Raw genomic sequence first — 27,898 nt, forward strand, 5'->3', positions numbered from 1 at the left:
AACTATATTTTATATAAACAAGCTGCTGTGTAGCCATGGGAGCAGTCATTCAAGCTGGAAAATGAGAAAAGGCACAAGATACTCACAGGGGTGATCCTGCCCATTTTGCCAATGAGGTGACCGTCTCTATGGCACTCAGCTTTTCATCGCCGGACGGGGTCGGGGGGTCCTCGTCGCTAGTGCAGAGAGCGCCTAACTTTCGTACGATTGCTGTCAGGGGCAGAACATCGGCTACTCTGTTCTTTTCTACTTTATTTGCTCTGAATGGTTAGTGGCAGGTCGGGAGATGGGGACGTCCGATCGTTCGAATCCTTGAACATCTCATCTTTGCATCTTTGGCCAGCTTAAGTTTGAAAGCCAGCACAACACTATATACACAAATATCCGTGTTTCTCCAAGCCTTGTGATTACAAGCTTTGCCATCAGATGAATTGCTACAGTCATGTATATTTATTTTCCTTGCACCAGTAATTAGCAGACCGTAACAGTTCAGCTAATGGAGCAATGCTTACAAATGTTACTTCGCACTAAATTCTTGGCATGAAACATTTTATTGGACAGTAAATTGTCATTCAGATGAAATGGATTAGCAAGCAATCGTTTATGAGGCCACTGCTGGATTTGTCTAACCGAAATATTAACAGAGGAGATGATTTCTTCCTCTCCTGTTACTGCAACTTGAAGTTATAACCAAAGCTGCCAGTGTCTCTCCAACTGACTGACCAGTCCTAAGTTTAATTCCAATTACCTTTTTATATTATACTTCCCTAGCCAGTGGCGTAACTATAGATGAAGCAGACCCTGCAGGGGGTCTGGGGAGAACAAGTTTCCACTATAGTTCTGAAGAATTCCCCCACTCCCCAACCACATTATATCTGTGAGCGGAGAGGAGAAAGCATGCGAGCAGGAGTGATTGCTTTGCACTAGCACCTCCAAAAAAATTTTTGGGGAGGGGGGTGGCATACACTAAATACTCCAACACCCCCAGCCAAAAAAAGCACAGTGAACGGGGTCTTACGTACAAAGTCACATTCCTGCCTTGATTAATTTAAATCACGGGCAAGTTCTATGGCTTTTCCATCCCCATTACCTTAGCACCTAGTTATATACTTAGTGCTAGAAAACAGTTTGCTTGGTGTTGACTTTTCATCACCCCTGGAAATTTCCTGCAACCAGGGAACAGGGTTGCCACCTTTTCTTGAATACGGCCTTCCTTTATTTTTATGCATTTCCCCCTATTGATAACATTGGGATCAAGCTTCATTTTTACCGACCAGTTAGTCTTCACTGCAAGTTGGAGTGATATCATCCCTTCCCTCCCTCAAGCAGCCCATCAGCAGAACAATGGGAAGGTAACCAGATAACAGCTCCCTGGTAGATCTAAGAACAGCACATAATAGTCAAATCCAGGTCCCGCTGCGACACATTCAGTTACATTGAGTAGGAGAAACAACAGCCTGCCTGAAACCAGTTCCATCCTGAAGTGCTGGCTCTCCCTGAATACACACGGCCAGGCAAAATGACCTGAGCTTGCTTCCTACACACCAATATTACAACTAAAATAAATACACTTGTTGGGTTAGGAATTACATTTTATATTGTAGAGTGAATTATTCGCAGTGTAAACAGTGTAATTTAGAAATAAAAACTACACCATAAAAATCACGACAGTATCCCATTAAAGATGCTTGAAACAGAGGAAGAAGCAGAACCGTTTTTAATGCTCTGTTATCTACATGTGAACAGATGCAAATAACCCTTACCACATCGAAAGTAATAAGGCAATCCAATTTAGGATATTCATTAAGTGTACCACCCCCTTGAAGTACATTCTGAACAAAAGAGCATAAAAATGCTTGGTTTTACAAATTGTATTTGTTTGATGTAATACAAAGCAATTAACATAAATCTAGTTACATACATTTGTAATACTTTAACAGTTGACAATACACTTTTTTTTTTTTAAACATGGATATTTCAACATAAGGATTTAACTTAGAATTCTATTGTAAAACCTATATATAGTTTTCATTTTAATCTGCCTAGTTTTTGCAATGTCAATGGGTATTCCAGTGCAAAAAAAAACCAGATCCCATAAAAACCAGTGTAAAGTGCTTGGAATGGAGGACCGACCATAATGAAATACAATGATAAAAACATCACATCATATGGGAGAAATGTCATGTCTTAACAGCAACAGTCGCAACAACCATCTGTAGGGTTTCCATGACACTATCAGGTGAGAGCTTGAAGGCATTGTGCGGCACGGTTTGTTTGGCTGGGTATCACCATGAGAAAGTGGTTATAGATTGTTGCTAATAGTGGCGTCATCTGCAAAGTAACTTTTTTGGCTCTTGATGAGGACAGCTTTCCAAAATGTGAGTCCTGAGTTCTGTATTTAGCAAGACAACATGATATAATGGCTCATTATAAAACTGGGAAACTACCAGATTAATTGGGATGAGAAGTGTGGCACAAACATTGGCACACAGTATGTTGAAAAAAAAAAAAAGATGCCCTCTTAAAACCGATTGAGGTACCTGAGATTGTTTACCCAGTAGAGTAAGTTAACGAGGCACATTCTGAAGTTATTCGTCACTGAAGGAAAATGTTGTCATTTTTTTGCCATCACCTCATTTTTAATGATCCCTTGTGGTGGTGTTAAAACAAGAACATGGACTTGCCTGCACATGAGTAGAATATGTGTTTGGTCTGGGGCTGTAATTTGTTCTGCACAGGGCTACATAGAAAAGAACCGTTTAATGGTAGGATGATGCTCAAGCCAAATGATATTGCTTTTCAGAAATATCTGCAAAGTGCCTGGGATACAATAGTAATCTGTTACAGTCCTTGATCTCCTGTGAGACTTACTATAAAAGCTATTCCACTAAGCGGTGGTTGCTGCTGCCACCTGAGACTGCTTCAGTTGAGGAGATTTGCAGCCTGCTGCAAGTTTCCCATGATTGTCATCAGTCTCAGGAAGTTCCGAGGAACCATATTGTAGAAGTTCACAGTGAGTGATGCAGACATTCATTAATCTAGAAGGTTTGGAATTGCATCCTGATGATCCCACGCCTATCCTCAGCCATTAGATTGGGCTGAAAGCATTTGCCCAATCTGGTATCTCAAAAGCAACAAAGAGAACTTCTCCCTATACAACAAGGCAAGCACTGGCTGGGTTGCCATATATAAATATATATATATATTTATATATATATATATATATAGACACCCTACTTATGATTACTTGGATTTTTTTTTAAGATTTAATTTAAGATTCCCTGTCACTGACCTGTCAGAGACAAATACCATGAATACGGTTGGGAGCAAGTGTTAATAATAACAATAAAAGTCCCATACAATAAAGACTCAGTCACTGTGTCACAATATTAACTTGGCCAAGTCTTAATATATAGTCATTAGCCTTATATAGTAGAAGACTATAATTGCTTGTTGGAGGTGGCAAATATTTAAGTGACGATTTGGTTACATTTAAATGATGAGCTCTCTCTGGGTAACCAAAAAGTGCAAAACGAACTGTGTAACCACCAATGCAATATTGAGGAGCAGCACCAATATACACATCTGACAAACAAAGAAAAAACATAAGCAGCCCTTAAAAACCAAAAATACTAATTATTAGTGTGTTATTGTATGTCTTTTTTGCATATATATATATATATTGCCATGAATGATAAATATGTTGGTTGGAGCAGGAGAAAGCATGCAGCAATACTGCAACAAATACAATACTCAAATATGGGTGCTTCATAAAATGGAACAGAAATGTAACATGTCACAATAAAAAAGTTGTAACAATGAATATGGACAAAGGTTAACACAACGTATTGTATTTAACAGCATTATGGCAAAAGGTAAACAAAAATATGTAAATAATAAGTAGAACAGGATGATTTTTGGGTATACCTATTAGTGTACAGCAGGACCATAAAATGATTGTTTAACAGTGAAAACATCTTATCCTGTCACTGCACTGGAGTCACCCAAGGCCTGGATAGGAGTGCTTGAATTTGTATAAATAAATCATAAATCCCTTTCCAGACAGAGCACAGGCAGATTCCAGCACCCGCAGGATGATTATAGGATCTGCTGCAAACTAACCCAACAGAAATGAAGAAAAGAAAAAGAAAAAAATGATAGGTTATTAAAAAAAATTTAAAACCCCAAAATACTAAAATGGATTTATAAAATGTTGCACAGGACAAATGTAACAATGCTACTGAAAATAACTATTTTAGAAAAGGTGACTTTGACATCCAACAGTAGAAAACTAGAGCAATTGTCTGTCCTTGTATGAAAGAGAACTCTAAAATGTGGCCAGTGCAATTTTCTGACCTTCACAGCTACACAGCTCTGCAACCATTAGGGTTGTTTTTTAAGATCAACCAACAGTTCTGTATTGCTTTTCGTATCATATTTCAAAAATACTTTGCCTGGAACCACTGAACACATACCGACTGTGTATCGGAGATAGCGGCAAGACTGTTAAATTGAATACATTAATCTGAACAACCTCAGAGAATATAATCAGACTGGCAACACTAGTCCTAAATGGAGCAGAGTTTGGATATTCTGTCCTAATAACCCATAGTCTAGACAGAACAATAAATAGTCTCTGGTCATGATTTTGTATGGTAGGATTGTTCAGATTAATAATAATAATAAGAAGAAGAAACTGAAATTGTGTGCACTAACATTTGTTTTGTACCCACTTTTGGGGCAAGATGCAGTGGGTACAACTCTAAAGTTTCACATCCTACTGTTGGCCTCTACTTTCAAGTCTTCTACTTGAGCACAGTACAACAAGGCAGTACAAAGGTGTGGTCTTTGTAATGGAATATTCTCTGTCTTTGCATTGATTTGCATTGCATTGAGTGATAACACTGTTGTCCAGTATACAGTGCCTCTTTGAGCAGGTCCTAGACTAGACTTTCTGGCATAAACGTCCCTTTCGCAGCCAAGCTAGTCTTTCAACTGAAATCCTTTTGTTCTACCCTTCTTTTGTTTTTCACACACAGCTTTCCTTCATCTTCTCATCTTGCAGGAAAGATGTTAGGAGGGCAACATCTACAACTGTCTGGTTTTTGTGCAATGACAGGTCCTTTTGATCGTCATCACTTTGGTCCTTGGCAAAGTTTACAAATACCTATACAATATAAAAGAAAAAGTATGTTATGTTATGTAGGGTCTTTTTTTTTATTGGAGAACAGTTCACTCCACTCTACAACGATCTAGACATACATATATTCAAGAAATGTCTAACTTGTGATAAATTTGCTTTAAAAATCAAGTAGCCACATTTAATACAATGCTTACAAGGTTCCTACATTTTTAGCTGTTCTATATAGTGTAATATAAATATTTTACTCTTTTGGCAACTTATAAACTATGGCTGGCAACTACTTTATTTCTTTTATGTGTCCACCCCCTCTTTAATACTAATTAAATCTTTCTCATATCAATCTATATTTGAAGTTAATTAATGAAATAGATTGATAACAGACAGGCTGAGCTTAATATCTACCAAAAACAGTAAAGGGGAGTAAAGTTGACAACACATCCTGTAATGAGATTTGCTGGGAGAAAAAGTACAGGATACTTGTTTTTACAATATGATTTTTTCTTGAGGCACGTCATGTTGTGCTTGTCAGATTGGCAGAAGAACTTACTTGGTCAAGAGTCGTCTGAGAGACAGAATAATCTTCAATGTGAAGTCTTTTTTTGTTCTTGGAGAGGATGCTGAATATCCTGGCCAAGGAAGATTGTGCGGAGCGGAGCTGGTACTGGAGCATGCTCCGGTGCTTTTCCTTCAGTACACTCCCAGGGAAGGCATGGTTAAAGAACTCTTCAACAGGCTTGAGGTCAGGGTTAGAACCTCCTATTCGGACAATAATGGTATACCCATCTCCAAACCTGTAAAGTTAGACAAAGGTAGAAAGTAGTGATTTCATTGCCCCTTATGGCAGTGATATTAAATATCAAAAGAATGAAGATGAAATAATGCCCTAGTAACTAGTGTCTTGTAGCTCACTATCACATAGATGTCCACCATGTGCAGGAATGTCCAACCTCAGATATATAACTAAAAAACCACCGGCGACAATGGCCTATATCTATTAACATGGCTGTTCAGAGGTCTCTCTCCTGTATTTGACAAACTACTACAACTTCAATGTCTTTGTTAAAGGGAAACTATACCCCCCAAAATGAATACTAAAGCAACAGATTAACAAATTAAGTGGCAAATTAAAGAATCTTACCAAACTGGAATATATATTTAAGTAAATATTGCCCTTTTACATCTCTTGCCTTGAGCCACCATTTCCTGATGGTCTGTGTGCTGCCTCAGAGATCACCTGACCAAAGATACTACAGCTCTAACTGTAACAGGAGGAAATGTGGAAGCAAAAGACACAACTCTGTCTGTTAATTGGCTCATGTGACCTAACATGTATGGTTTGTTTGCTTTTTTGTGTGCACAGTGAATCGTATGATCCCAGGGGGCGGCCCTTATTTTTTTAAATCGCAATTTTCCATTTATGATTACCCAATTGCACATACTACTAAAAAAGTATATTATTATGAAAATGGTTTATTTATATGAAGCAGGTTTTATGCAATTTATTTTTTAGAGACCTACATTGTTTGGGGGATATCGTTTTCCTTTAAGGGCAGGCCAGGAATTGTAACTTCTCAGCTGACTGCAATAGAATATCCAAAAAAAATAACCAGTAAAAAAAAATCAATTACTTGTTTTTCAGATGCTGGACACTTCCAAGACACTTGAATCTCCCGTTAACCATTATGGCCATTCTAGTGCACAGTGCTTCACACTCCTCCATACTGTCGATATAAAAGAGAAATAGATATTAGATTCTGCTGGCAAACATGATAATATATTTACACAAGACCTTGTCTTGTATTGTAGTCTGGTTGATTATCTCTTTAGCTACACATGCCTTGTTGATCACACAAACCCCTGAAGCCTTCTGGTTTGTAGTTCAAACGATGAAATGTGTGTTAGGGTCTAAACTATGAACAGGGTGTGAAAAGAAAGGCCAATTGCACAGACACCTACAATAAAATTTACTAACTCACAGCTAAAAATTATTTTTACAGTAAAATGCCATTTTAATAGCAATGGGGTATTTTTTTTTCAAATTAAAGTCCCTGGACTAAAATATGGAATGATATGGCAAATTAGAAGATGTATTCCTTAAAACTGATGGTATACTAAGAAACCAAACAAAGCAGGCAGGATTCTCAATGAAGGACTCTCTGTTGCTGGACTATAACCCTAAGCAATTTTAACACTATACTCTAGAGAACCCTGGAAGTTATAATGCAGCATATAAGTAACATCACACTTAATTTTTCATTCTTATATGCAAGGTAAATAAGTGAATGTCAGTGAACTCTCTTTTCTCAGTAAGCCTTGGGCTCATTTGTGAACACACATTATGACACTACAGCACAGAGGTTGTAACTCATACAGAAAGATTTTGTCTGCACATACATAATCAATCAATACTAGCTTGAACCTACGAACTGCTCTGCACACATTGTTTTTAAAAAGTGCACACAAAAGACCTTGACGATATTATGGGAAAGGTTATTTTCTATAATCTAACATTATGCTATTAGCAGCTTGCTGTTTTCAAGATGACAATGGCAAAAATCCTAGGTCATACAGTTGTGACCTCTGGGACAAGGGACTTGCCTGCTTTCTTTCCTCTTTCACTGGACAAAATTGTTGGCACTGAGTGATCCTATCCAAACCAAACAGTACTGTTGAAAAGTCAATAGCTCTGCTTGACATTACTTACAGGAGGTGTTGGGGTTTTGGCGAGGAATGAATAAATATATTAATAGAGAGCTGCATTTACCTATGTGAAGTTAGCACCACAGATCTTCCTTCTTTAATGACACTGAGGGCACAATTCCACAGGAAGCGTCTTGCTTTCGGATCCATGCCCGTTGTTGGCTCATCCTGTTAATGGAAAAATCGAATTTATTTTCCTGAATTGGCTGCCAAATACTGCAAAAATTGGGCAATCGGTATTAATCGTATTCCCCAATGTTCAATAAAAAAAATATCTGTTTACTTAATGTCAGACTCTGCAGGCAAATAAGAGCCCCCAAGTAATGAAATAATGAAAATGAAGAAAAGCATATTATAGCAAGGATTATTTTACCAAGCCAGGCGCTGAGAGTTTATTTTGCCTTTGACTTCTAACTTCCTGCCTAGGCTGTGAGCCCTGCATATAACATATGCTTCCCCAGGCTACTAAGTCATTTGATACCAATCCTGCAGCTCTTCTGATAAAATATATAATGGTATTGTAGCGTTTCAGGTAATATAAGAATCCAGTTAAGAATAATAAATTGCTCACACATATTCACACACCCTCCAGCTGCCATGTCTTAATTTTGGCTTGCCTGTTATTATTACAAAAAAGAATAATGACATTTTAGAAGCCATTATCTATTCTGCCTAGAACATAACTATTAAAGCAGACAGTGAAATTCAAGCTCTATTAAATGATACAATTTACAGAGTGGAAGTAATAAAGGGGAACTATAGTGTGGTATCACTGCAACAAGACACTAACCAAAAACACCACTGGAGGTCCTCCAATCAAGGCAATAGCTGTAGAGAGTTTGCGTTTGTTTCCACCACTGTAGTTGCCTGCATGTTTTTCTGAGTACTTGACTAGGCCCAATTTATGTATGGCCCATTCAGCAACCTAAAGAAAGAGTCAAGAGCAAAGGGATTAAACAAATATTTCCAAACCATGCACAAAAGAACATGTCCAGAACATGTGCCAGTAGGACCAGTCCTTCTTTCCACACATGTGGGGAAAGTATTTCATCCATGCAATACAGGCTTTTTGGGGTGAGATAATGTATGTCTGCAGAAGGAACTTATGCTGGATTAATCTTTCTCTTGAACAAAGAACTGGTAAAGGTTGTCAGTTATTTCTACCCAGTGGCCCTCCCCAACCCAGGTATATTGTCATGCCATCTATGATAGGCTGATTGAAATAGAGCAACAAGTGAGTATATAGAATGGAAACCATTTTGGAGATGTCCTTCTTCAGTTGTTCCAGCAATTACCAGAGTCAGCTTAGTTGCCCCAAATTGTTCCCTAAAGATATGGCATAGCTGTAGCTATACATTGGTAATTGCTGCATATTAATCTTCACTTTAAGTGCTACCATATCTATAAATCAACAATAGTGGACCATATCTCCCAGGTGCTTAGGGCCCAACAGTATGTGTATATTTTAACTACAACTACCTGTCTACATTCTACTTTTTTTGCAAAGGAAAAGGTTGAATTAGGGTTTAGCTTTATTGTATCAAGCTAAAAAAGTTCTGGGTAGTCTAGAGAACATAGAAATTAAAACATGCTTTACCTTGCAAACCTCTTTCTCAGGGACTCCCCGCAGCAGGGCATAAAGCTCCAAATGCTCCCTTCCAGTCAGTAGCTCATTAATGGCATCAAACTGCGGGCAGTAGCCCATGTTCTGGTGAACCTCGTGCATATTTGACAGGATGCTGTAGAATATACAATCAATATTGTATTATTTATGTACAGTGTGTGAGGTCTCTCCTTTTTTACATATTTGTTTTCTTATCTTCCCACAGATCTATCTATTTTTGGGTGGGACAGAGTGAGAGAAAGGTCCACTCTGAAGTCGTCCACTGAGTTATTAGTAATATACAGTTCACTTCGTAGGGGCTATTAGAAGCAACGTATAATGTACAATGCTTGTAGAAACCCACTGCCTTTTGTAGTCTAGTTATTCTTTGCTGGGCAGTGCCTTTCACTTTTTAATTAGCATATTAATGGAAGGTAAAACAAATGAAGACTTTAAACAGCATATTAAACCTACAATAATTTGTCTACATATAAATAAACATCATTATACTGTGTTTAAGCTGTAGCGCTGAGAAATATCTATTTGTAGGTTTCCTGCTGTGAGCAGTGAGGTTTCCACCAACCACATCAATATAGCAACGACTAGAATTTTATTAGGGTATCAGTGTCAGCTTATTACTGACCTATGGTTTTTTAGGAAAGCTTCCCCAGCTGTTACATCAGTATCTCCGGTCAACATCTTAAATGTAGTGGTCTTTCCTGCACCATTCACCCCAAGCAGCCCGAAGCACTAAACAATGAAAAAATAAAAGTGTCATTAAAACAATGTATATTTATGTTTGTGTGGGAGATAACTTTAAAACAACAGGCATGGAATATGTAGAATGCCTTGGACCTCAGTTTTACTAGACAAGGTTTTTTTTTTTCATAATATGGAGCATGGTGCCTAATATTTACTAGTTAAAGGGGAACTATTGCAAAAATGACAATTTAATATAAGCTTTGTCATAATGAAATAAGAAACTTTCCAAATACAAACATTTCTGAAATAATCAAGTTTATCTTCATTATCCCTCTCTCAGCATCTGTTTCTCTTCATTCTCTCTTCATGCAGGAGTTGGGAGTCAGAATTTCAATATTTGATTGACAGCTGAGATTTTTAAATGAGTTATGTATGCATTAATAAAAAAAATTTGGATTTCATGTTTTATTTGAAAAGGACTTTTATTATACAGCTTTTTATGTCTGGTGACAGGTCCACTTTAGGGGGCCCATTTTCTTAGTTCGAGTGAAGGAATAGAATAAAAAAAAAACGTTGAATTTCGAATGGTTTTTTTTGGCTACTTCGACCATCGAATGGGCTACTTTGACTTTCCACTACGACTTTGAATCGAACGATTCGAACTAAAAATCGTTCGACCATTCGATACTTGAAGTACTGTCTCTTTAAAAAAAACTTCGACCCCCTAGTTCGCCACCTAAAACCTACCGAAGTCAATGTTAGCCTATGGGGAAGGTCCCCATAGGCTTTGCTATCTTTTTTGGGTCGAAGAAAAATCGTTCGATCGATGGATTAAAACCCTTCAAATCGAACCATTCGAAGGATTTAATTTAAACGATTTTTCGTTCGTTCGAACGAATTGCAGTAAATCCTTCGACTTCGATATTAGAAGGATTTAACTTCGACAGTCGAATATCGAGGGTTAATTAACCCTCGATATTCGACCATAAGTAGATTTGCCCCTAACTGTCATTCAAAATCAGACTTCCAACTTCTGCATGAAGAGAGAATGAAGATAGATGGCTGCTAAGAGGGGGAAAATGATGATTAACTTGATTATTTCAGAAATGGTTCAGAATTTTTAATTGAATATATTTAGAAAATTTATTTTCAGAGTGATGAAGCTTATATTACATTTCCATTTTCTTTATAGTTCCCCTTTAACTACTTAACGTCAATCAATGTGCAGTGTCTTATTATTACAAAGAAGAGTGATTAAAGGAACAGTAACACTAAGTAAAAGTGTAGCAAAGTAATAAAAATATAGTGTACTGCTGCCCTGAACCGGTTAAAGCTATGTGTTTGCTTCAGAAATTCTACCATAGTTTATATAAATAAGCTGCTGTGTAGCCATGGGGCAGCCATTCAAGCTGGAAAAAGGCATAGGTTACACAGCACATAACAGATATGCCCCCATGGCTACACAGCAGCTTGTTTATATAAACTATTAAAGTCATTCTGAAGCAAATACACCACAAAACATTATATTTTAATTACTTTGTAACACTTTCGGGTTTTTGGTGTTACTGTTCCTATTTTTATAAATATTTTTTAAACAACACACTGGAGGGACATTGACAGTTTTTCTGAAATATTCTGGATGATAGACCCTATACCTGTACATGTTATGAAGACATTTCTAAAAAATAAAAAAGGTTTGAGGATTCTGAATTGTTCCTTTGTGTTGGTCATTTTGTTTCTTGTGCTAGGAAAGCAAGGTGCTGCTCCTTACCTCTCCTGGTGGAATTCCAACACAAAGCCTATCCACAGCTGGCTTTCTCTTCATTCTATAGATCTAAATAAAGCAAATACATAAAATTGATCAGCTTGAAGACTTTATTGTTTTGCGGTTGTCATAACTGTCATCATCTCCACTTGGCTAGGTGTTCATTTGATTTGCTTCTATTTAGACATTTTTATTGGCTCACAAGAAATTGCACTTTAAACTAAGTTTATCAACTCAAAACATGGGGAACAGCAGAATATTTTAAGTTGATAAATAGATACTTACACTCTACAATACATTGGGAAGAGCCCCTAATGTCACTTTAGGTTGAATGTATGTAACTTGGAATTTAAATGACAAATACATTAGAAATATAGAAGTTTCTTTCACTACTGCTATAGAAAAAAATGGTTAACTCACAGCTGTGCGATTAGCCTGAAGACAATGATGTTGAGACAGCACAAGAGAACATAACTGTAATACAGGACTAAACATGTCTCTACCTTAGTAAGCCCTTTGAGTTCCAGTATATCGTTCCGTCCCCCTTCATTTATCCTCTGCCGCTCCCTTGCCACGTCCTCATCCTCATCATCAACAGGAGGAAGCTTTGCATTTACTGGCCTAGGTACAGGGGAGGGGGAGAATGCACATGTAATGATTTCTCTGTAATCAAATCACTAGTACGCCCTAATAATCCTTTTGTTTTGTTCTGAATTATATATATATAGGGATGGTTTAAATATCATACTGGTGCATCAGTTATTAAACCATTTCCTCCCTCAAGGGAAATTTAGCTCATTCTTTTAATATGATGTATTCTCAGTAATTTTATCTCAGAAACGATCTTGAACAATAACAAAAAACATATATTACACGGTACTTTCCATTTTTATGACCAGAGACATGCATATGCACATTTTATTTTGCTGGGATATCATTCAAAGCCTACAGTGACCTGTGCCTTTGTTGAAACATCCAATATTCCATTATATGCAAGTAACACAGTTGGCTACAACTGCTGAGTTCGTATATAATTAGACTTACGGATTGAATTTACAGAAAACCTACCTTGGTTTTATGAAGAACCGATACTGGATCATCAGAGTGATACCAAAAAACACAACACCCTGCACAGCCATTGCAAATAAGTTCCTCCCAACCAAATCCCAAGACATAGGCGAGACAAAGCGGTTCTCTCCTGTATCAAATAAAAAGCAAGAGTCAATCATAGGTGCTGGGATTTGAACTTCAGGTTGGATTAAAAGGATAGCATTACCCACCAAATCTTTCAAGAGCATCAGCCATGGCCTGATTTTTCACCATATCAATAAGTCCTCTACCCAGGCAGAAGTGAGGAAAGATCAGGAGCACAGACTTCAGTATCTCATTTATGTTGCTAAGTTTCTGACGAGACAAAAGGCACTTTTCAGCTACTGATCAGAAATCCCTGTGATACTCACATAGGATTTATCATGTTAATGTAATAATGTTGTTACAGCAAATATATAATTCTCACATCAAAAGCATTCTAATGAGACTCTTTTCAGATAAAACTTACATTGTTGGTAAAGAGTTCCAGCACAAAAGTGGCCACACTGCCATTGATCCCAATGAAAAGATTGACACTGGTCAATACTACATAGGCTGTGCTGGGGATCTTGAAAATGAAGGAAGCTGGGTACATGAGAGGGGTTATGGACCACCTGCAAAGAAATGCACATGAAACAACATGAATAAAGTGGTAGCTCTGATAAATAATATCTGTGCATTTAAAAGATGCTGTTTAAGAATGACTTTACTTTAGTTTTATCCTGGAACCAACAACCCCATGCACATTATCCATAAGGTATAAATCAATATTTTACAACAATGTTCTTAAACTACAGGCCCACAACATGGATGCTGCCCCCAAGACATATTATGGCCTCAATAGCTGAGTTCACTGATATGACAAATGTAATAGAATCATCGCAAAACATATGTTTGAGTATATCAGGTCCACATTTTGCCAACTATATGGAAACGTTTGAATGTCACTGCATTTCAAAAAGTAAATTCAAAAATAAAATAACGGCATCCAGAAATATGTTTATTTTAAATCAAAAAATTCCTTTGGGTTTTATTTTCTCTAGTGATGTGCTGTGTGGTTAAAAGACATGCCAGCACTTACCCATACAGAAGGAGAAGAAGGGCCAAGACAGGTAAGTTAGAGGAAGAGACATAAGAGTCCTGCTGGAAACAGATGAATATTATGATAACCAGGGTAGCTGGGACCACGTAGTTACACTGAAACAAAAGGATAAAATATTGTTTAAAAAAAAAGCATAAAGTTTTCAGCATTCTAGCATTCGTTTGAATAAAATAAGTACAATTCCTAGCAGAGACATAATACAATTACATTGGGTGAAAGTATAAAGCCAAACTAGCACACAGCAAACAAATAGTGAAAGTTATTTAAAGGACCACTTCCATTTAATATTTATCACAATGCGGCATGTACACAAGCACATTTACTTAATTTTCTGTTTATTTTGCAATCAATGTGTACATTCTGTGGTTTTAAAATCTCTCTAGGCCTGAGTAAAACACTGAAAAAACTTACCATATCCCAGACAAAGTTGGCCAACCAATAGATAACTGGTTTTACTCCACTGATGACCTGCATGTGCTTTGCCTTGCTGACTCTCTCCTGGATAAGAAAAACCACAAAGCTGGCTGGCACGAAAGACATCGCAAATATCACACAGATGGAAACCAAGACATCAACCGATGTAGTCATCCTAAAAATTCATGACACAGGAGAAGATGGCTTATTTACTGTGTTAAAATCATTGCTTGTATAGACAGACATCAGAACTTTCTTTTTCTATGTTGGTATTAAGTCAAAGTTGTCAATATGGGACCAGATTTAAAGATTAAACACACACAATAACGTTTATCACATACAAATTCAGTTGAAGTCTATGGGGAAAACTGGAACTAAATTAAGAGGTGTATCTCGTTAAATTGTAAACTATTGTAACACATAAATCATAATTTATTTCCACTTACAGTGCAACTTCAGAAAGCTGCTCCTTGGTAAGATTCAGAGGGTGGTTGAAAGCAGTAATGCCATATGAGGCTGGATCCTCTCCCTCCCGCAGTTTTGATCGTAATATGGCATTGTTCATCACATTAATAAATGCACCGATTGCATGCCAGCCTTTATTATTGAACCACACCTGAAACAGAAAACAGGACTGTACAGCAACAGAAATTTTTCTCTAATTGGACTATGTGGCTGCCTAACATGGGGCTTTATGAATAAAGCAACAATCCAAAATTCTCTTTTGTGGATTACAATTATTCACAGCACAAATCCTCAATCCGCGATAAAGCATAAGTTATATATTTAAAATTTAAGAAAAAAAATGTATTTTCTTTATTCTGCTAGCCATTTAAATATGCTAGTAGACTGAAAATGTAAAGGCATTATGTGTATAGCTTAGAAAGACAGAGAGCTAAGATGGCAAAAGATTACCTTAACATTATCTTTTGTGTCCAGTCCTTTCATGAAAGCTCCAAAGCTGTCAAGAAATCGATTGGCTGCTCCATTCTAAAAGGTATAAAAAGAGTTATTTTCTTACCACACTGCTCATACCCTTGAGCCCATCAACTGCCTATAATATCAAAGAATACAACTTATATTTTTGGAGATGTGTTGCACATACTATGGTTCATGGACTGAAATAATTGGTTAGAATTGGTAGGATTCTTGGAACATTTTTCTGCTTATATTAGTGGTCATTTCTTTGAAGGCAGCATGCAGGGATTATCTAAAAATATAACAGGGTTTGAAACTAAGCATACTAGGGTAGGGTAGGAGAATATTGGGTTCTGCAATAAATCTGTATGGTATACACTGCTGAGTTCATGCTACAGAACATGCATATTTAACAGTGTACCTGTGCTAGTTCAAGGTGTTTCTTTATATGGTTAATGGATGCCATAACTTCTTCATTAGGAGGTAATGCTGGTGAACTGCTTGCGCCCAAAGAGAACCCTCCATACCTGGGAAAAAAACAAAGACAGAATATAGTAAACCATGAATAAACAGTCTTTGTATTTTGGTGAACGCTGATGTCAGTTATTTTGTACTGCCTGTGTAAAATAACACCCCCTCTGCGCATGCACAGGCTCTTGAATTTGGCCAAATTCGAATCCTACTAAAAATGGCTGAATCCAGAACCATGTCAGGGTTCACAAGTAAACACTCTAAAGCAATTGTGTGAATGTCTTGGCATATACACATTTGTTTTACCATAAAGGAAACCTCTTTGTTACCTTCTAGAATCTAAACTAACCCTGATACATGCTGGAACATTTTGTCAAATAATAAATGTTTAAAATAAAATAAGTTACCTGAATTCATTAACCAAAATCTTGTTCTTCAAGCTAGAGGGGTAGAATAAAACAGGAATTAATTTCACTATCCAAACACTATACACACTAAACTGTAAGATGAGAAAGAGATGTGAGATACGGGGCATTATCACATAGATCATGCCATTAATTACAAGGAGACTCCTAAATAAAATGAATGGATTCCTGCCCTCCATATGCCTGGCAACTAATCACATGCATGCACACACAGTCTGAATTATACAGACCCATAACATTCATTTAGCTTGTCAAGCCAGTACTCAATGACCTAAGAAACTAAGGGGAAAAATGTGAAAAAATGGAGGGCACATAGAAAATGCCAAATGCTAAGGGCTAGTTTTTAGCAGCTGCTATAAATTCTTATCTTTTGAAGCTGAAACACAAAACAAAACATCCATTAGCCTGCATCTGCACATCCCTCCAGAATCTAAATACCTTTTTCACTCATGCATAAGCATTCTTGGTAATGACAAAATGGAACAGTAACTAAATCAACTCAAAATCTATCCAACATTAGTGCATATCATTTACATTGCAATACTTGCCTCTTTTCAATGATCTGTGCGTATGTTTTTACAAGATAATCAGATATATTACGTCCTGTCAGATTTTGCAAAATATCTGAAGTGTTTTGTCTCCTCTGTTAAAAGAAATATAGGAGAGATGTTTGAGTATTAGACAAGCCCAGTGCCAAAGGAACCTATGCAGATGGTACATATACTGTATGGGTTCTTTTGTAAATGGACAGCAAATAGAGAGCCTGAATTCTGTTTGTTACACACACTGACACTAGCAAAGAATATTCTTTGAATTAGAATGACTCTGCTTCTATAGGTATTAAGTGCAAAAAGACTAAGAAGAAAAAAAGAGTTAGAGTGTGTTTTATTTACTGCAAAGAATTCTGGAGTATGAACTAGACAAGTACCTGAAATGGGGGTAAACCTCCTGCCCCTGGTGGACAAACAGGAAGCATCTTCTTTCGTCTATCACTACTGCACTCACAGGATGGAGATGGATTCTCCATGGTCCAGTTGCCATTCAGAAACAGATCTTTGACTGACTGTGATACAAATTGAGTGCTCCATTCTTCATCTCCACCCGAGCATGAGACTTTCCTGTACAATAAAAGTCCAAAAGGCTGTTATATCAGATATTTAGAGCGCAACAGAACACTATCTGTTATCCAAAACCACGTTACCATATAAAATAAACTAAAATATTTTGATGATCGCTCTAGATTTAAAGAAGAGCAACACAAATTTCAGCAGTGGATCATTTTGCCTGAGGAGACTATGAATACTTGATGCAGGATAAGGTTTTGGTCATTTGTATTTATTTACACTTAAAGAGGTAGGAATAATATTCAGAGGTCATAGCTAAACCACAGGTAAAGATTATATTGCATGATGGCACCTTGGCTGCAATAATATGACCTAAGATGTACTTATAAACTTGTCTCAAACCCATTATACCACTTGTAGAAATGACATTGAACATGTATTAATACTTACATATTTGAGTATCCGTCCATACAAGCTGTTCCAAAGCCTGGTTTATCAGTCAGAGCTTTTAAGAGCGATTGAGTTGCTAGATCATCTGGTGCATCATTGCTGCAAGGAAAGACAGCAGACAACATTACTCGCTTTCATGTACAACAAACTGAATCATTATGCTCATATCAGCACACAAAAACTCACATTACTTTGCAGGAAGAAGGGAAATGCCTCCACTGATTTCATTTTGATAATAAATCATAACTATTTTTGCATCACTTGTCCTGTGTTTTAGTCCATATTTTCTCCAGTGAAAAGGGGAGCAAAATCTGGTATTTTAAATCAGGGGAGTGGCTAAAAATTTGATTTTTTTTTCTTTAAAGCCCCTTTTAGCTTAGGTATAAGGATACATATATTGTACATTGCTGCTGAATATGTTGAAGCTTTAGAAGTGCATGTTAAAAATATTTTAAGCCGAAAATCCCAATAAACAGATTTATATATATTTATATATTTTCAAAGTGAATACCTGAAAAACGTATATTGTTCATCATACATCCAGGGCTCTAATTCAAGGCTGGGATATTTGCCAAAAGGTGGAACAATAAGACTGAACACCAATGCGATGAGGACAAACACTGCTGGAAGGACAATCTGTGAGGCAAGAAGTAATTATCAATCTATGATTGATTCAGTATCATAAATATGAATATTGAATCCGTACCATAATATTAAACAAAAGACTGCATGTATGCAATTCCACAAATAAATCCAAACAACCTTTACTTTACATCACTGAAAATGAATGAATAAATCAATAAAGTTAGCAGGTGTTTAAAGCTTCAAGTGCAACCCTTGTCTCACTCTTTGAAAAATGAAAGACCAGAAATGATTATAGAGATCTTTATTTGAACTGTTTGGGTTAATATTGCAATCAGTAATCAAGATAAACAGCAGCTGACAAAAAATGGTTTTTGTAGCTAGACCTGAAACAATAAATCTCCACAACCACTATATTGTAAAGCATGCACCCACGTCATTATGTAAAATATTCCTTGAGCATCATTAGTGGCCGACATTCATGAATGTAATGGCATTTACCTGTGCAAAAAAGCCTTTCCTGCTGCGCTTTGCATACAGTAATCTTTTCCAGAGCAAGGCAGTGAACTGTTGCCTCATTAGGTTCCAGCTTTGTACCTGGTAGGATCCTTTGCCATCAATTACACTTAGATAATCTGTCTCGCGTGACTCTGTGGGCAGAAACAGCAATTAGCAGTGGTCAATGCAAGTCAGCGTATGAAACTCTTTATTCCTTAATGTGCCCATTTCATGCTTTTTTAACCATATTGGAGATTTGAGGTTTTTAACTGAATCATAGCATTCTGAAATTCCTTACCTGGATCCATGTCAGAATCATTGGTGTCAAAAGCATCATCTTCAGTAAAAGGTCTAAGGCAGCTTTGATGGTCACCAAATGCATATCTCTTCCTTCTAGCAGGCACCATTCCGTCTGAAAATATATGTGTGTGAGAGATAAAGCATTATCAATGGCAATTTGTATGCACCAAAAACCCACCACATCCACCACTGCAGTGCTTCACTGTACTTGGCTAAACCAATGACTGATTTTGCTATTTGTATGGGTAGGTGACTTTAAAACAAAATGATTACTTTATTGTAGAAAACAATTTGCAGTTTGAATGCTTTGCAATTTTGAAATTATTTGTGTTTGGGAGCTTTGGATTAAAACAGCTGGGATGCTGTAGGCTACAAATCCTTGTCTTGTAAAATGGACAAAAACTGGACAAGAACACGAGATAGGACAGCTGATATTACCTGATGTTTCTACATCTACTCCAGTATCATTAGCCACTTTAAGAAAAATCTGAAAAACAGATATCTATGGTTAGGAATTAATCGATAAATTGTAGAGGCATTTTTGAGAAGAAATGCCACAGGTATTGACTTATAAATGTGCATTTGATTAAAAGCAAATGAAACAATGAAAGCAAATTTCTGATCTGTAGCTATAGACAACAGCCTATATAACTAACACATTCCCATTACTCAAAAAGTCTATTTTTTCTCCACTGATACAGTAAATTCATTCCCAGAGTGTCAATAATCATAGTTCTTAATTAGCACACTCTTTTCAGGCCCAGGTCCCATTTTTGGTTCAGAAGTTGCTCATAACATGGTTATATACCTCTGTAACAACATTGATACAACAGTCCTGCAATAGTTATAGAAGTATACAAATGCCAATAAGTATTCACTCCAAATAAGCTTCAAGCTGAACCCCATCATTTAGAGCCTACTCTATAAGCAATGAAGAAAGTGGTAACCTTGATCCAACTTACCTCTTCTAGTGTGGTGTCAGAAATTCCATAGCTGGAAATGCCCAGGTCAGAAAGACGGTCATCTATTTCATGAAAAAGTTCCACAAATGTTCCTTCTCTGGCTGCTTCATAGGGCAACACATAGGTCAGCTCATGTCCAATGTCCTCTACAAGCTTAGCTTCGGGTATGTGCTTATTGATAACATTTGAAATAGCCGATACATCTGTGAGACCTGCAAAGCACAAAAGCAGAAAACCGGTCATGAATATCTTATTGTACTGTATATGAAATTTTTTGCTTTTTGATATTCACGATAAACTAAACTTTACTACTATATGCTCAATGATTGGCCTAAGCCATAAACAACCTGCTGCAATCACTCATATCAAATGTCTGTTTATATAATAAACAGAGCTCACATTTGACGCACATTTGGCGTGTCTTGACTCACATTCAGCATGTCTGGCAGTATGTAACTGGTTGCACACTGATGCACGAGGAACATCTTATACAACTTATTTGTTCAATCTCTGTTTAGTGTAAATCTCGTTTTTTTTATTTACCTATTGTTATTGTGTCACTTTCATGGTCACTGCCCAAGCCAGCATCAGAACTACTCTGAGAAACACTGTCTTCCTGAAAGAAAAACATATACCATAGTCAAAATAATCTAAAATTCCACTAGACATCCAAAGCAGAGTTAAAAATTAAGTGCCTATCAGACATATAAGGGTATATTTATAAAAATGTAAAGTTAATTTTATGCCAACAGAACTGTGTATCTTGGCATAAGACAAATCACATTTATTGAGTGTTTTAAATACTGTTGATTTCCCTTTGACGTAAATACAGTATGTAAAACGAAGCATTGTGACAAAATTATAAGAACATTATAAAAACAATGTACACTTTATAACACTATGCAAACTCCATATAAGTATAGAATGAACTTGCATAGAAACAGGGCTATATATAAAAAAAAAAAAAAAAAGAATTCTTAAGAAAGTTACACAGTTTCATAAACTTTATAAATATACCCCACAATGTGAAATAGGTGGTGCAGAATAGGGAATGAAAGCAGACATGTTAGCTACTGATATAGAAATTCAAGTTAAACAGCCATTAAATTATTGCCTATAGCATCTAAATCAGCTGCAGGCCCCATGGGGATGTCAGCTGTCCCCAAATGAAGCCACATCATCAGGCTTAAGGGCAACAGTGGCGGTGATTCGATTTATTGCATATCTGATCTGGCAGAATCAATAGTTAGGTTTATTGATAGAAAGGAAATTGATCAGGAATAATTACCCTATCTTTGGCTTCTTTCTTCTGGCCCGCAGTATGTTTGCTATGTTTAGTAATCACCGCTCCTGTGTTCCCAGATGCTGATGGTGCTGCCATCATCGGACTCGGCTGCTGTTTGCAAGCAGTTGTTTGCTTGCTGCTTTCCTGCCCACAAATGACGGGGTACCGTCATTAGCTGAATAAGGACTATTTATAGGAGATAACCCTTCTCCAAATTCTATTACTGCCAAAGTCCATTTGTGCATGCTTTTGTGCATGCTTTTAATGATAGAATTTGAACTAAAACTTTTTTAGGTGTGCTGAACTGGAGTATGATGATCTGGCTTTTAGAGATATTGAATATATATTGTATATTTCACAATACAAAGAAATATAACTGCTAACTGCCAAAATACAATAGGTACCAAAGCAAATCATGACTGAAAAAATCCACTGTATGTTTATATGTGTACATATTATATATATTTATAAAGAAACATGATGTGTGTCTTATTCTAACAATAGAAAAGAATTAGCAATCAGTCTAAACTGAAGAATTAGCAATCAGTCTAAACTAAAGACTTAAAGGGATCCTGTCATTGGAAAACAATCTCAAAAGCGCAAACAGATTTTTTTATATTCAATTTTGAAATCTGACATGGGGCTAGACATTTTGTCAATTTCCCAGCTTGTGACTTGTGACTTGTGCCTGCACTTTAGGCGAGAAATGCTTTCTGGCAGGCTGCTGTTTTTCCTTCTCAATGTAACTGAATGTGTCTCAGTGGGACATGGGTTTTTACTATTGAGTGTTGTTCTTAAATCTACCAGGCAGCTATTATCATGTGTTAGGGAGCTGCTATCTGGTAACCTTCCCATTGTTCTTTTGTTTGGCTGCTGGGGGGGAAAAGGGAGGGGGGTGATATCACTCCAACTTGCAGTACAGCTGTAAAGAGTGATTGAAGTTTATCAAAGCACAAGTCACATGACTTGGGGCAGCTGGAAAATTGACAATATGTCTAGCTCCATGTCAGATTGCAAAATTGAATATAAAAAAATCTGTTTGCGCTTTTGAGAAATGGATTTCAGTGCCGAATTCTGCTGGAGCAGCACTATTAACTGATTCATTTTGAAAAAAAATTTTTTTTCCCGTGACAGTATCCCTTTAATTAGGACGCAATGGGAAATGTCATTGCCTATTCTGGAGCATTCTTGATAAGGGATTTCTGAATAACAGATCCCATGTCGTATATAATATATAAAAAAAATGTTGTAAAATATGCATTAAATATGTGAAATGTATGCAAAGTACATATTAAGATCATGTATTCACCTTTTGTAATTTATTAGCACAAATAAGCATTCACCTTTTGTAATTTATTAGCACAAATAAGCATATTAATCTTTCTTCTAGTATTGAATTTTTAAGAAGTGGTCAATAGAAATACCTTTTTCAGATAAGACATAGTGCTACTACTGTTCCTACAGGAGCTCAGAGAAGAGTCTGTGTCTCTCTTGACCAAAGTAAGGTAGTATCCGGTTCCCAGTTGATTTTTCAGGAAAAGGGAGGATCCCACACAGCACAGCTTTCCATGGGAAATAATAGCAATTCTGTCTCCGAGGATGTCTGCTTCATCCATATGATGGGTTGATAGGATAATAGTTCTTCCTGAATTGAAACAAGTGCAATAAAGGATTCATGTTAAAAGGCAATTACAATCAGGTGAAGATTTACATAACAAAGAATTGACATATCAGTAAAGAGCTGCACTCATTAAAACATATTGCAGCATCTCTGAAGTTTTTTTACCCACATATGAATTGACTATTATTATACATTCTAATGAGACATCATTGTAACAGCTCTTAAAAAACTACAGCTTTAGCCCACCTAATTCTAGCACATATAAATGTCCACTTAAAAGCTACTGTTCTTGAGCCAGCACTGGAGAGATGTTGCAAGTATTTAATAAAACTTAAGTATTTTAATAAAAGATATTGTAAGCTTATTTAATATATGAAGGCACAACACTAACAAAATCATTGGTAAAACCATTGCCAACGTAATACTTTAATTGAAGGCACCCACAGTAAGTAATAAATCTAATGCATGGCTATAAAGTAAAATAAGGCTTAATATTTAATATGGTTTTGTGACAACTTTCCCTTAACAGAACACATTCTAAAACTTCTCCATCTGCCCACCTTGTCTGTATTTGATAAGCAGCTCCCAGATGCCCCGGCGGGAATATGGATCAACTCCAGCTGTGGGTTCATCCAGAATGACAACCTTTGATCCACCTACAAAGGCCAAGGCGACTGAAAGTTTTCTCTGCATGCCTCCTGTAATACAACACACAAAATATGTGTTTCCTGGCAAGCGATTTAAGTCAATGGCAATTTAACAATGGCATTAATATTGATCAAACATCATAAGATGTTGAGAAAAGCTTGTAATGTATAAGTGGTGTCAGGACCAAAGACCATTTAGATAGATAATACTTGTGCTTTATTCTTTATATATTTGCAAAAATGACAATATTCGGGATATATATACCTGATAGCTGACTTGTTTTGTACTTCTTTTTATGGGGGAGCCCCACATCATTTAGCATCTGTTCCATCTCTGTCTTTACCTTTTCTTCTGAAAGCCCTTTCAGGCGTGCATAAAACCAGATGTGCTCCTCAACAGTGAGCCTAAGGGAATATGGTATGAGGTACAGCTGAGGAAACAGAACTGCTACATACATACACACACACACACACTCACACTTAAATTTCCAACTCCAGCCAAAAATAGCAAAAACAATACTTAGTCTAGTAGTCAAACTTCGAAGGCCCACCACTACAATTGATTTGACCCCTGCGATCATAATATATTACCAGGGGCTTTTCAAGATGACTGCAGAAAGAGTTTTTCCAGCTAATGCATAATGTGTGAATATAAGATCATTTCTTGGAGCAATGTAGTCTCTTGGCTGCCAGGAACAATAGTTTGTATCTCATTGCAAAAAAAAGCAACTATAATTAGCTCTATGAATTAACCACAGAGAAGGGTGACATAACTGCTTGGTTCTAAAACAGCTGATGTGTATATAAGATTTTCAGAAAAACAGATTGATTTGTTCTGGCGACCTTGGACTATGAACAATATCCTACTAGGAACAGTACTTAGTTTATTAATGATATTACTTATTCACTCATACACTTAGCAACATGTTTTTCATGCAGTCTTAAAGACATCTATAAGATGAGGCAGCATACAGTTCTCGATTTTCTGAATACTGAAAGGCTTCTCTTCATGGAGGCTACAGAAGTTACATAAAGATGTATTCACTATTATAGTACATTTATATATGTGGTAAAAGTCTCTACTAGCCCATACTGTGAACCTTTGCACAGAATCCACCAACTTCAGGCTGAACAAAAATTATTATGAGACTTATGGTGTAGAAACACAAGAAGTGTAATTATTTTCTTGCTAAATAAAACCTGAACAAAACAAAACTCACATGTCAAAAAGGACATTATGCTGTGGGCAAACTCCCAGGTTCTGCCTGATTGAATTAAGCTCAGTTCGGATATCCTTTTTCATAATATAGGCTGTGCCAGTTGTTGGTGGGAAAAGGCCAGTTAATATGGACCTGGAAACAATCCAAAAGGCATTCATTGTACATTTTGAGAATATTTTTGTATTACAGAAGATAATAGAACATGTATCATAAAAAACATTTTCACAACCGATATGTTTTCTTAAAGCTATGCTCATGTAGAAAAGTATTATTATACTTTAAAGTTCGTATCAGATTTAACCCATAAGCTCTTGAACAAGTAGTTGAAAAAATGACTGGAAAGCATTTAGGCACCCACAGTAATTAAGAAATAACTAGTCTCCATTCATTTGGGACTGCAATGAAAAAACATCTAGCACTGCTTTTTAGGGTACTTAAAGTAAAAAGCAACAATATTTATAAGCAATATTTCTTACATTATAAGCAATATTTCTTATATTATGGATTAATTCAACCAGAATATCCTTTCCTTACATATTGCCCTTCAACATATTGCAAAAGACTCCACAGACAACCACCACCTTGGGCATCACATAATAATCTTAGTTATTACAATTCTTCATGCCTTTGCTATCAAAATCATCCTGTTCATATAAAAGCTAAAATGCAAATATTCAACAAATATTCTCTCATGCTTTACTAACCTAGGAAAATGAATTGATAAATAAGCCCTATTTACAAATAATGTATTACGTTTACTTACTCTCTGTTGCAGTTTATCAATAAGCTTTTATATCTGCAATATGATCCAGAAGAACAAAGGTGTTTCCTTCACTGGCTTCAATAACCTGATTTTTTATTTCTAATTTTACTGTTATAACATGCAATTCATGATTTCATGTAGGATGCCACAATATTAAATATTAATTTGTGCTTACATTGTAGTAGTTTTCCCAGCACCGTTGTGTCCCAGAAAGGAAGTGATTTGCCCTTCATAGAAATTCAGTGTGAGTCCATCTACAGCCACTTTTCTGCCATTACGGTAAATCTTCACTAGCTTCTGAATAGAAACCCCAAGCGGCAGGTGACTAGGTTCTTCTTCCATGCAGACTGGAATAAAATGACAGAAGGTATTTATAAAAACAAAATGTGTCTGGCAGATAATAATGATTGTAACTTAAATATGATAAAATACTTTATTCCCCTTTTGCAAATCATTTTTTTATGTGTTGTATTGGATGAGTTGGAAGAAGATAGTGGAGGGTCAAAAGGCAGGAACTGTCTTAAATGGCATATCTGCACAATGTTTCAGTGGCTATTGCTAAGAAATCTTTTTTTACTGCGGTGAGCCCCATGAGAACATGCTGTGGCCCCAACAGGATTTGGTGTAGTATACACTGTCGGACTGGCCTACTGGGATAACAGAAAAACTTTTGCTTCTAACCATTTAGCATATTTTATGCTATTTCTTTATGGAAAAAAGTGTAATAATGGAAGAATATAGTAAGTAGACATAAAAGACTAGGAGAATAAAGAGGTTGAGAGAGGAGGAATAATAGTTTAGAAAGTGGGCCTACAGTGTAAGGTTTTCTGGAGGGCCCTTGGTATCCCAGTTCGACACTGGTAATACATCATTACATGTCTCTATGAATATTCTTATTTATCCAGGTCATGATATACAGTACCTAGAAGAATTAAGTCAAAGGCAACTGAACATTTAGAGTTTTCAACACTCATCCAAGTGGATAAACTGCAAAAGTTGAACTGAAGAAGTCACTCAAATGAGTGATGAAACGTTATGTCAAGCCATTATCAAGCAGAAATATAAATCAATGCCCTATATAGTTGTATTGCCCAAGATATGACAATATTGCAGAAATATCTTTTTCAGATCATAAAACTCTCTCTCTCTCTCAAATAAAATCGGAATGTAATGACATGCTCTGACACATACCTTCAGATGATCCTTTTTGAACTGCACATGGTTGATTGTATTCTTTGGATTCCTCACCACACCAGTAGGATTTTGTGAATGGAAAGTACCATGGCCTGGGAATGCCATACTGACCTGAACAAGTAAACCAAAAATAAGTATATTTAATAATAACAGTATGAAAATATATTAAACTGGTAGCCATTTTATTTTAGAAAAGCGAAACTTTGCAAAATAGTCATTGTTTATTAAATATAGTAACATATTATGTAAATGTGATCTATCTGATTTAAACCTGAATATATCATACCTGGAAAGACTGCTTCAATGTACCAGGTCATAATTCCATACAAAAGAGTGTCAAAGAGCATCATGAAGCCTGATGTAGTGATGTTATACCCATTTTCCTCTAATGGACTTTCTAAAAGGTTATCCCATTGCACGCCAACACCTTGCTCTTCCAAAAGTGCAAAGACCTCACAACCAAACCCAAAGGCAACTGGAGACAGAAAACTCTGTAAGAAAAATATATACATTTAAATACAAGTGTATCAGTTCTTAGTCAGAACTGATAAAACTAAGACTAGCATGAAGTGATGCACACATGGCGATAAACAGGAGTCAGGATAGTTGGAAGAGTTGAACGCTATATAAAAAAAATCAAAATACTTACAGCAAAAATCTTTAGTGTGAAGCCAACATAGTCTTGCCAAGCAACACAGAGCACATAGGGAAGGTATAGTGTGAAATATATAATTCCACCACAGGCTGCTGCCAAATTGGCTCTGGAGAATATTGTGCTGATCAGGAAGCACTGAGATATTGTCACAACCGCAAAGACAGACAAGAAAACAAACACTACACTGGGATCACTGTAAGGAAGAAGGTTTCCTGTCTGAGAAAGGAAAAGCAAGATATCAGTCCATTAATCAATCCAGAATGTTGGCCAAAATATCAATATATTTCTAATCCATGCTATGCCATCTACCAATGAACATATATAC

At 36.5% G+C, this 27,898-nt stretch overlaps 1 protein-coding gene across 4 annotated transcripts in view; it reads right to left on the bottom strand.

The window, feature by feature from the left end:
- Nucleotides 1-1,700: 1,700 nt before the first annotated feature.
- Nucleotides 1,701-27,898, bottom strand: part of abca1.S (ATP binding cassette subfamily A member 1 S homeolog) — a 69,706-nt gene continuing 43,508 nt past the window's right edge. The window contains exons 16-51 of one of the 4 annotated variants that reach the window (XM_018243759.2): nt 27,568-27,789; nt 27,205-27,409; nt 26,916-27,029; nt 25,900-26,071; nt 24,962-25,093; nt 24,007-24,146; nt 23,655-23,792; nt 22,898-23,118; nt 21,477-21,617; nt 20,732-20,804; nt 20,189-20,391; nt 19,665-19,713; nt 19,225-19,338; nt 18,930-19,078; nt 18,358-18,482; nt 17,847-17,945; nt 17,261-17,450; nt 16,881-16,975; nt 16,315-16,347; nt 15,858-15,963; nt 15,434-15,508; nt 14,965-15,134; nt 14,516-14,693; nt 14,084-14,199; nt 13,472-13,616; nt 13,194-13,317; nt 12,982-13,111; nt 12,417-12,534; nt 11,920-11,982; nt 10,090-10,196; nt 9,441-9,582; nt 8,634-8,768; nt 7,908-8,011; nt 6,772-6,864; nt 5,691-5,934; nt 1,701-5,167 (exon numbers count right to left, since the gene is read on the bottom strand). In XM_018243759.2, the coding sequence (XP_018099248.1) occupies nt 5,030-5,167; nt 5,691-5,934; nt 6,772-6,864; nt 7,908-8,011; nt 8,634-8,768; nt 9,441-9,582; nt 10,090-10,196; nt 11,920-11,982; nt 12,417-12,534; nt 12,982-13,111; nt 13,194-13,317; nt 13,472-13,616; nt 14,084-14,199; nt 14,516-14,693; nt 14,965-15,134; nt 15,434-15,508; nt 15,858-15,963; nt 16,315-16,347; nt 16,881-16,975; nt 17,261-17,450; nt 17,847-17,945; nt 18,358-18,482; nt 18,930-19,078; nt 19,225-19,338; nt 19,665-19,713; nt 20,189-20,391; nt 20,732-20,804; nt 21,477-21,617; nt 22,898-23,118; nt 23,655-23,792; nt 24,007-24,146; nt 24,962-25,093; nt 25,900-26,071; nt 26,916-27,029; nt 27,205-27,409; nt 27,568-27,789 (4,803 nt within the window). In that variant the 3' untranslated portion in view covers nt 1,701-5,029. Of the gene's footprint in view, nt 5,168-5,690; nt 5,935-6,771; nt 6,865-7,907; nt 8,012-8,633; nt 8,769-9,440; nt 9,583-10,089; nt 10,197-11,919; nt 11,983-12,416; nt 12,535-12,981; nt 13,112-13,193; nt 13,318-13,471; nt 13,617-14,083; nt 14,200-14,515; nt 14,694-14,964; nt 15,135-15,433; nt 15,509-15,857; nt 15,964-16,314; nt 16,348-16,880; nt 16,976-17,260; nt 17,451-17,846; nt 17,946-18,357; nt 18,483-18,929; nt 19,079-19,224; nt 19,339-19,664; nt 19,714-20,188; nt 20,401-20,731; nt 20,805-21,476; nt 21,618-22,897; nt 23,119-23,654; nt 23,793-24,006; nt 24,147-24,961; nt 25,094-25,899; nt 26,072-26,915; nt 27,030-27,204; nt 27,410-27,567; nt 27,790-27,898 lie in introns of all 4 variants that reach the window. The other 3 variants (XM_018243758.2, XM_018243762.2, XM_018243761.2) reach the window with 3 other exon arrangements.

The sequence above is a fragment of the Xenopus laevis genome, chromosome 1S (assembly GCF_017654675.1).
Source record: "Xenopus laevis strain J_2021 chromosome 1S, Xenopus_laevis_v10.1, whole genome shotgun sequence".
NCBI classification, from domain to species: Eukaryota; Metazoa; Chordata; class Amphibia; order Anura; family Pipidae; genus Xenopus; species Xenopus laevis.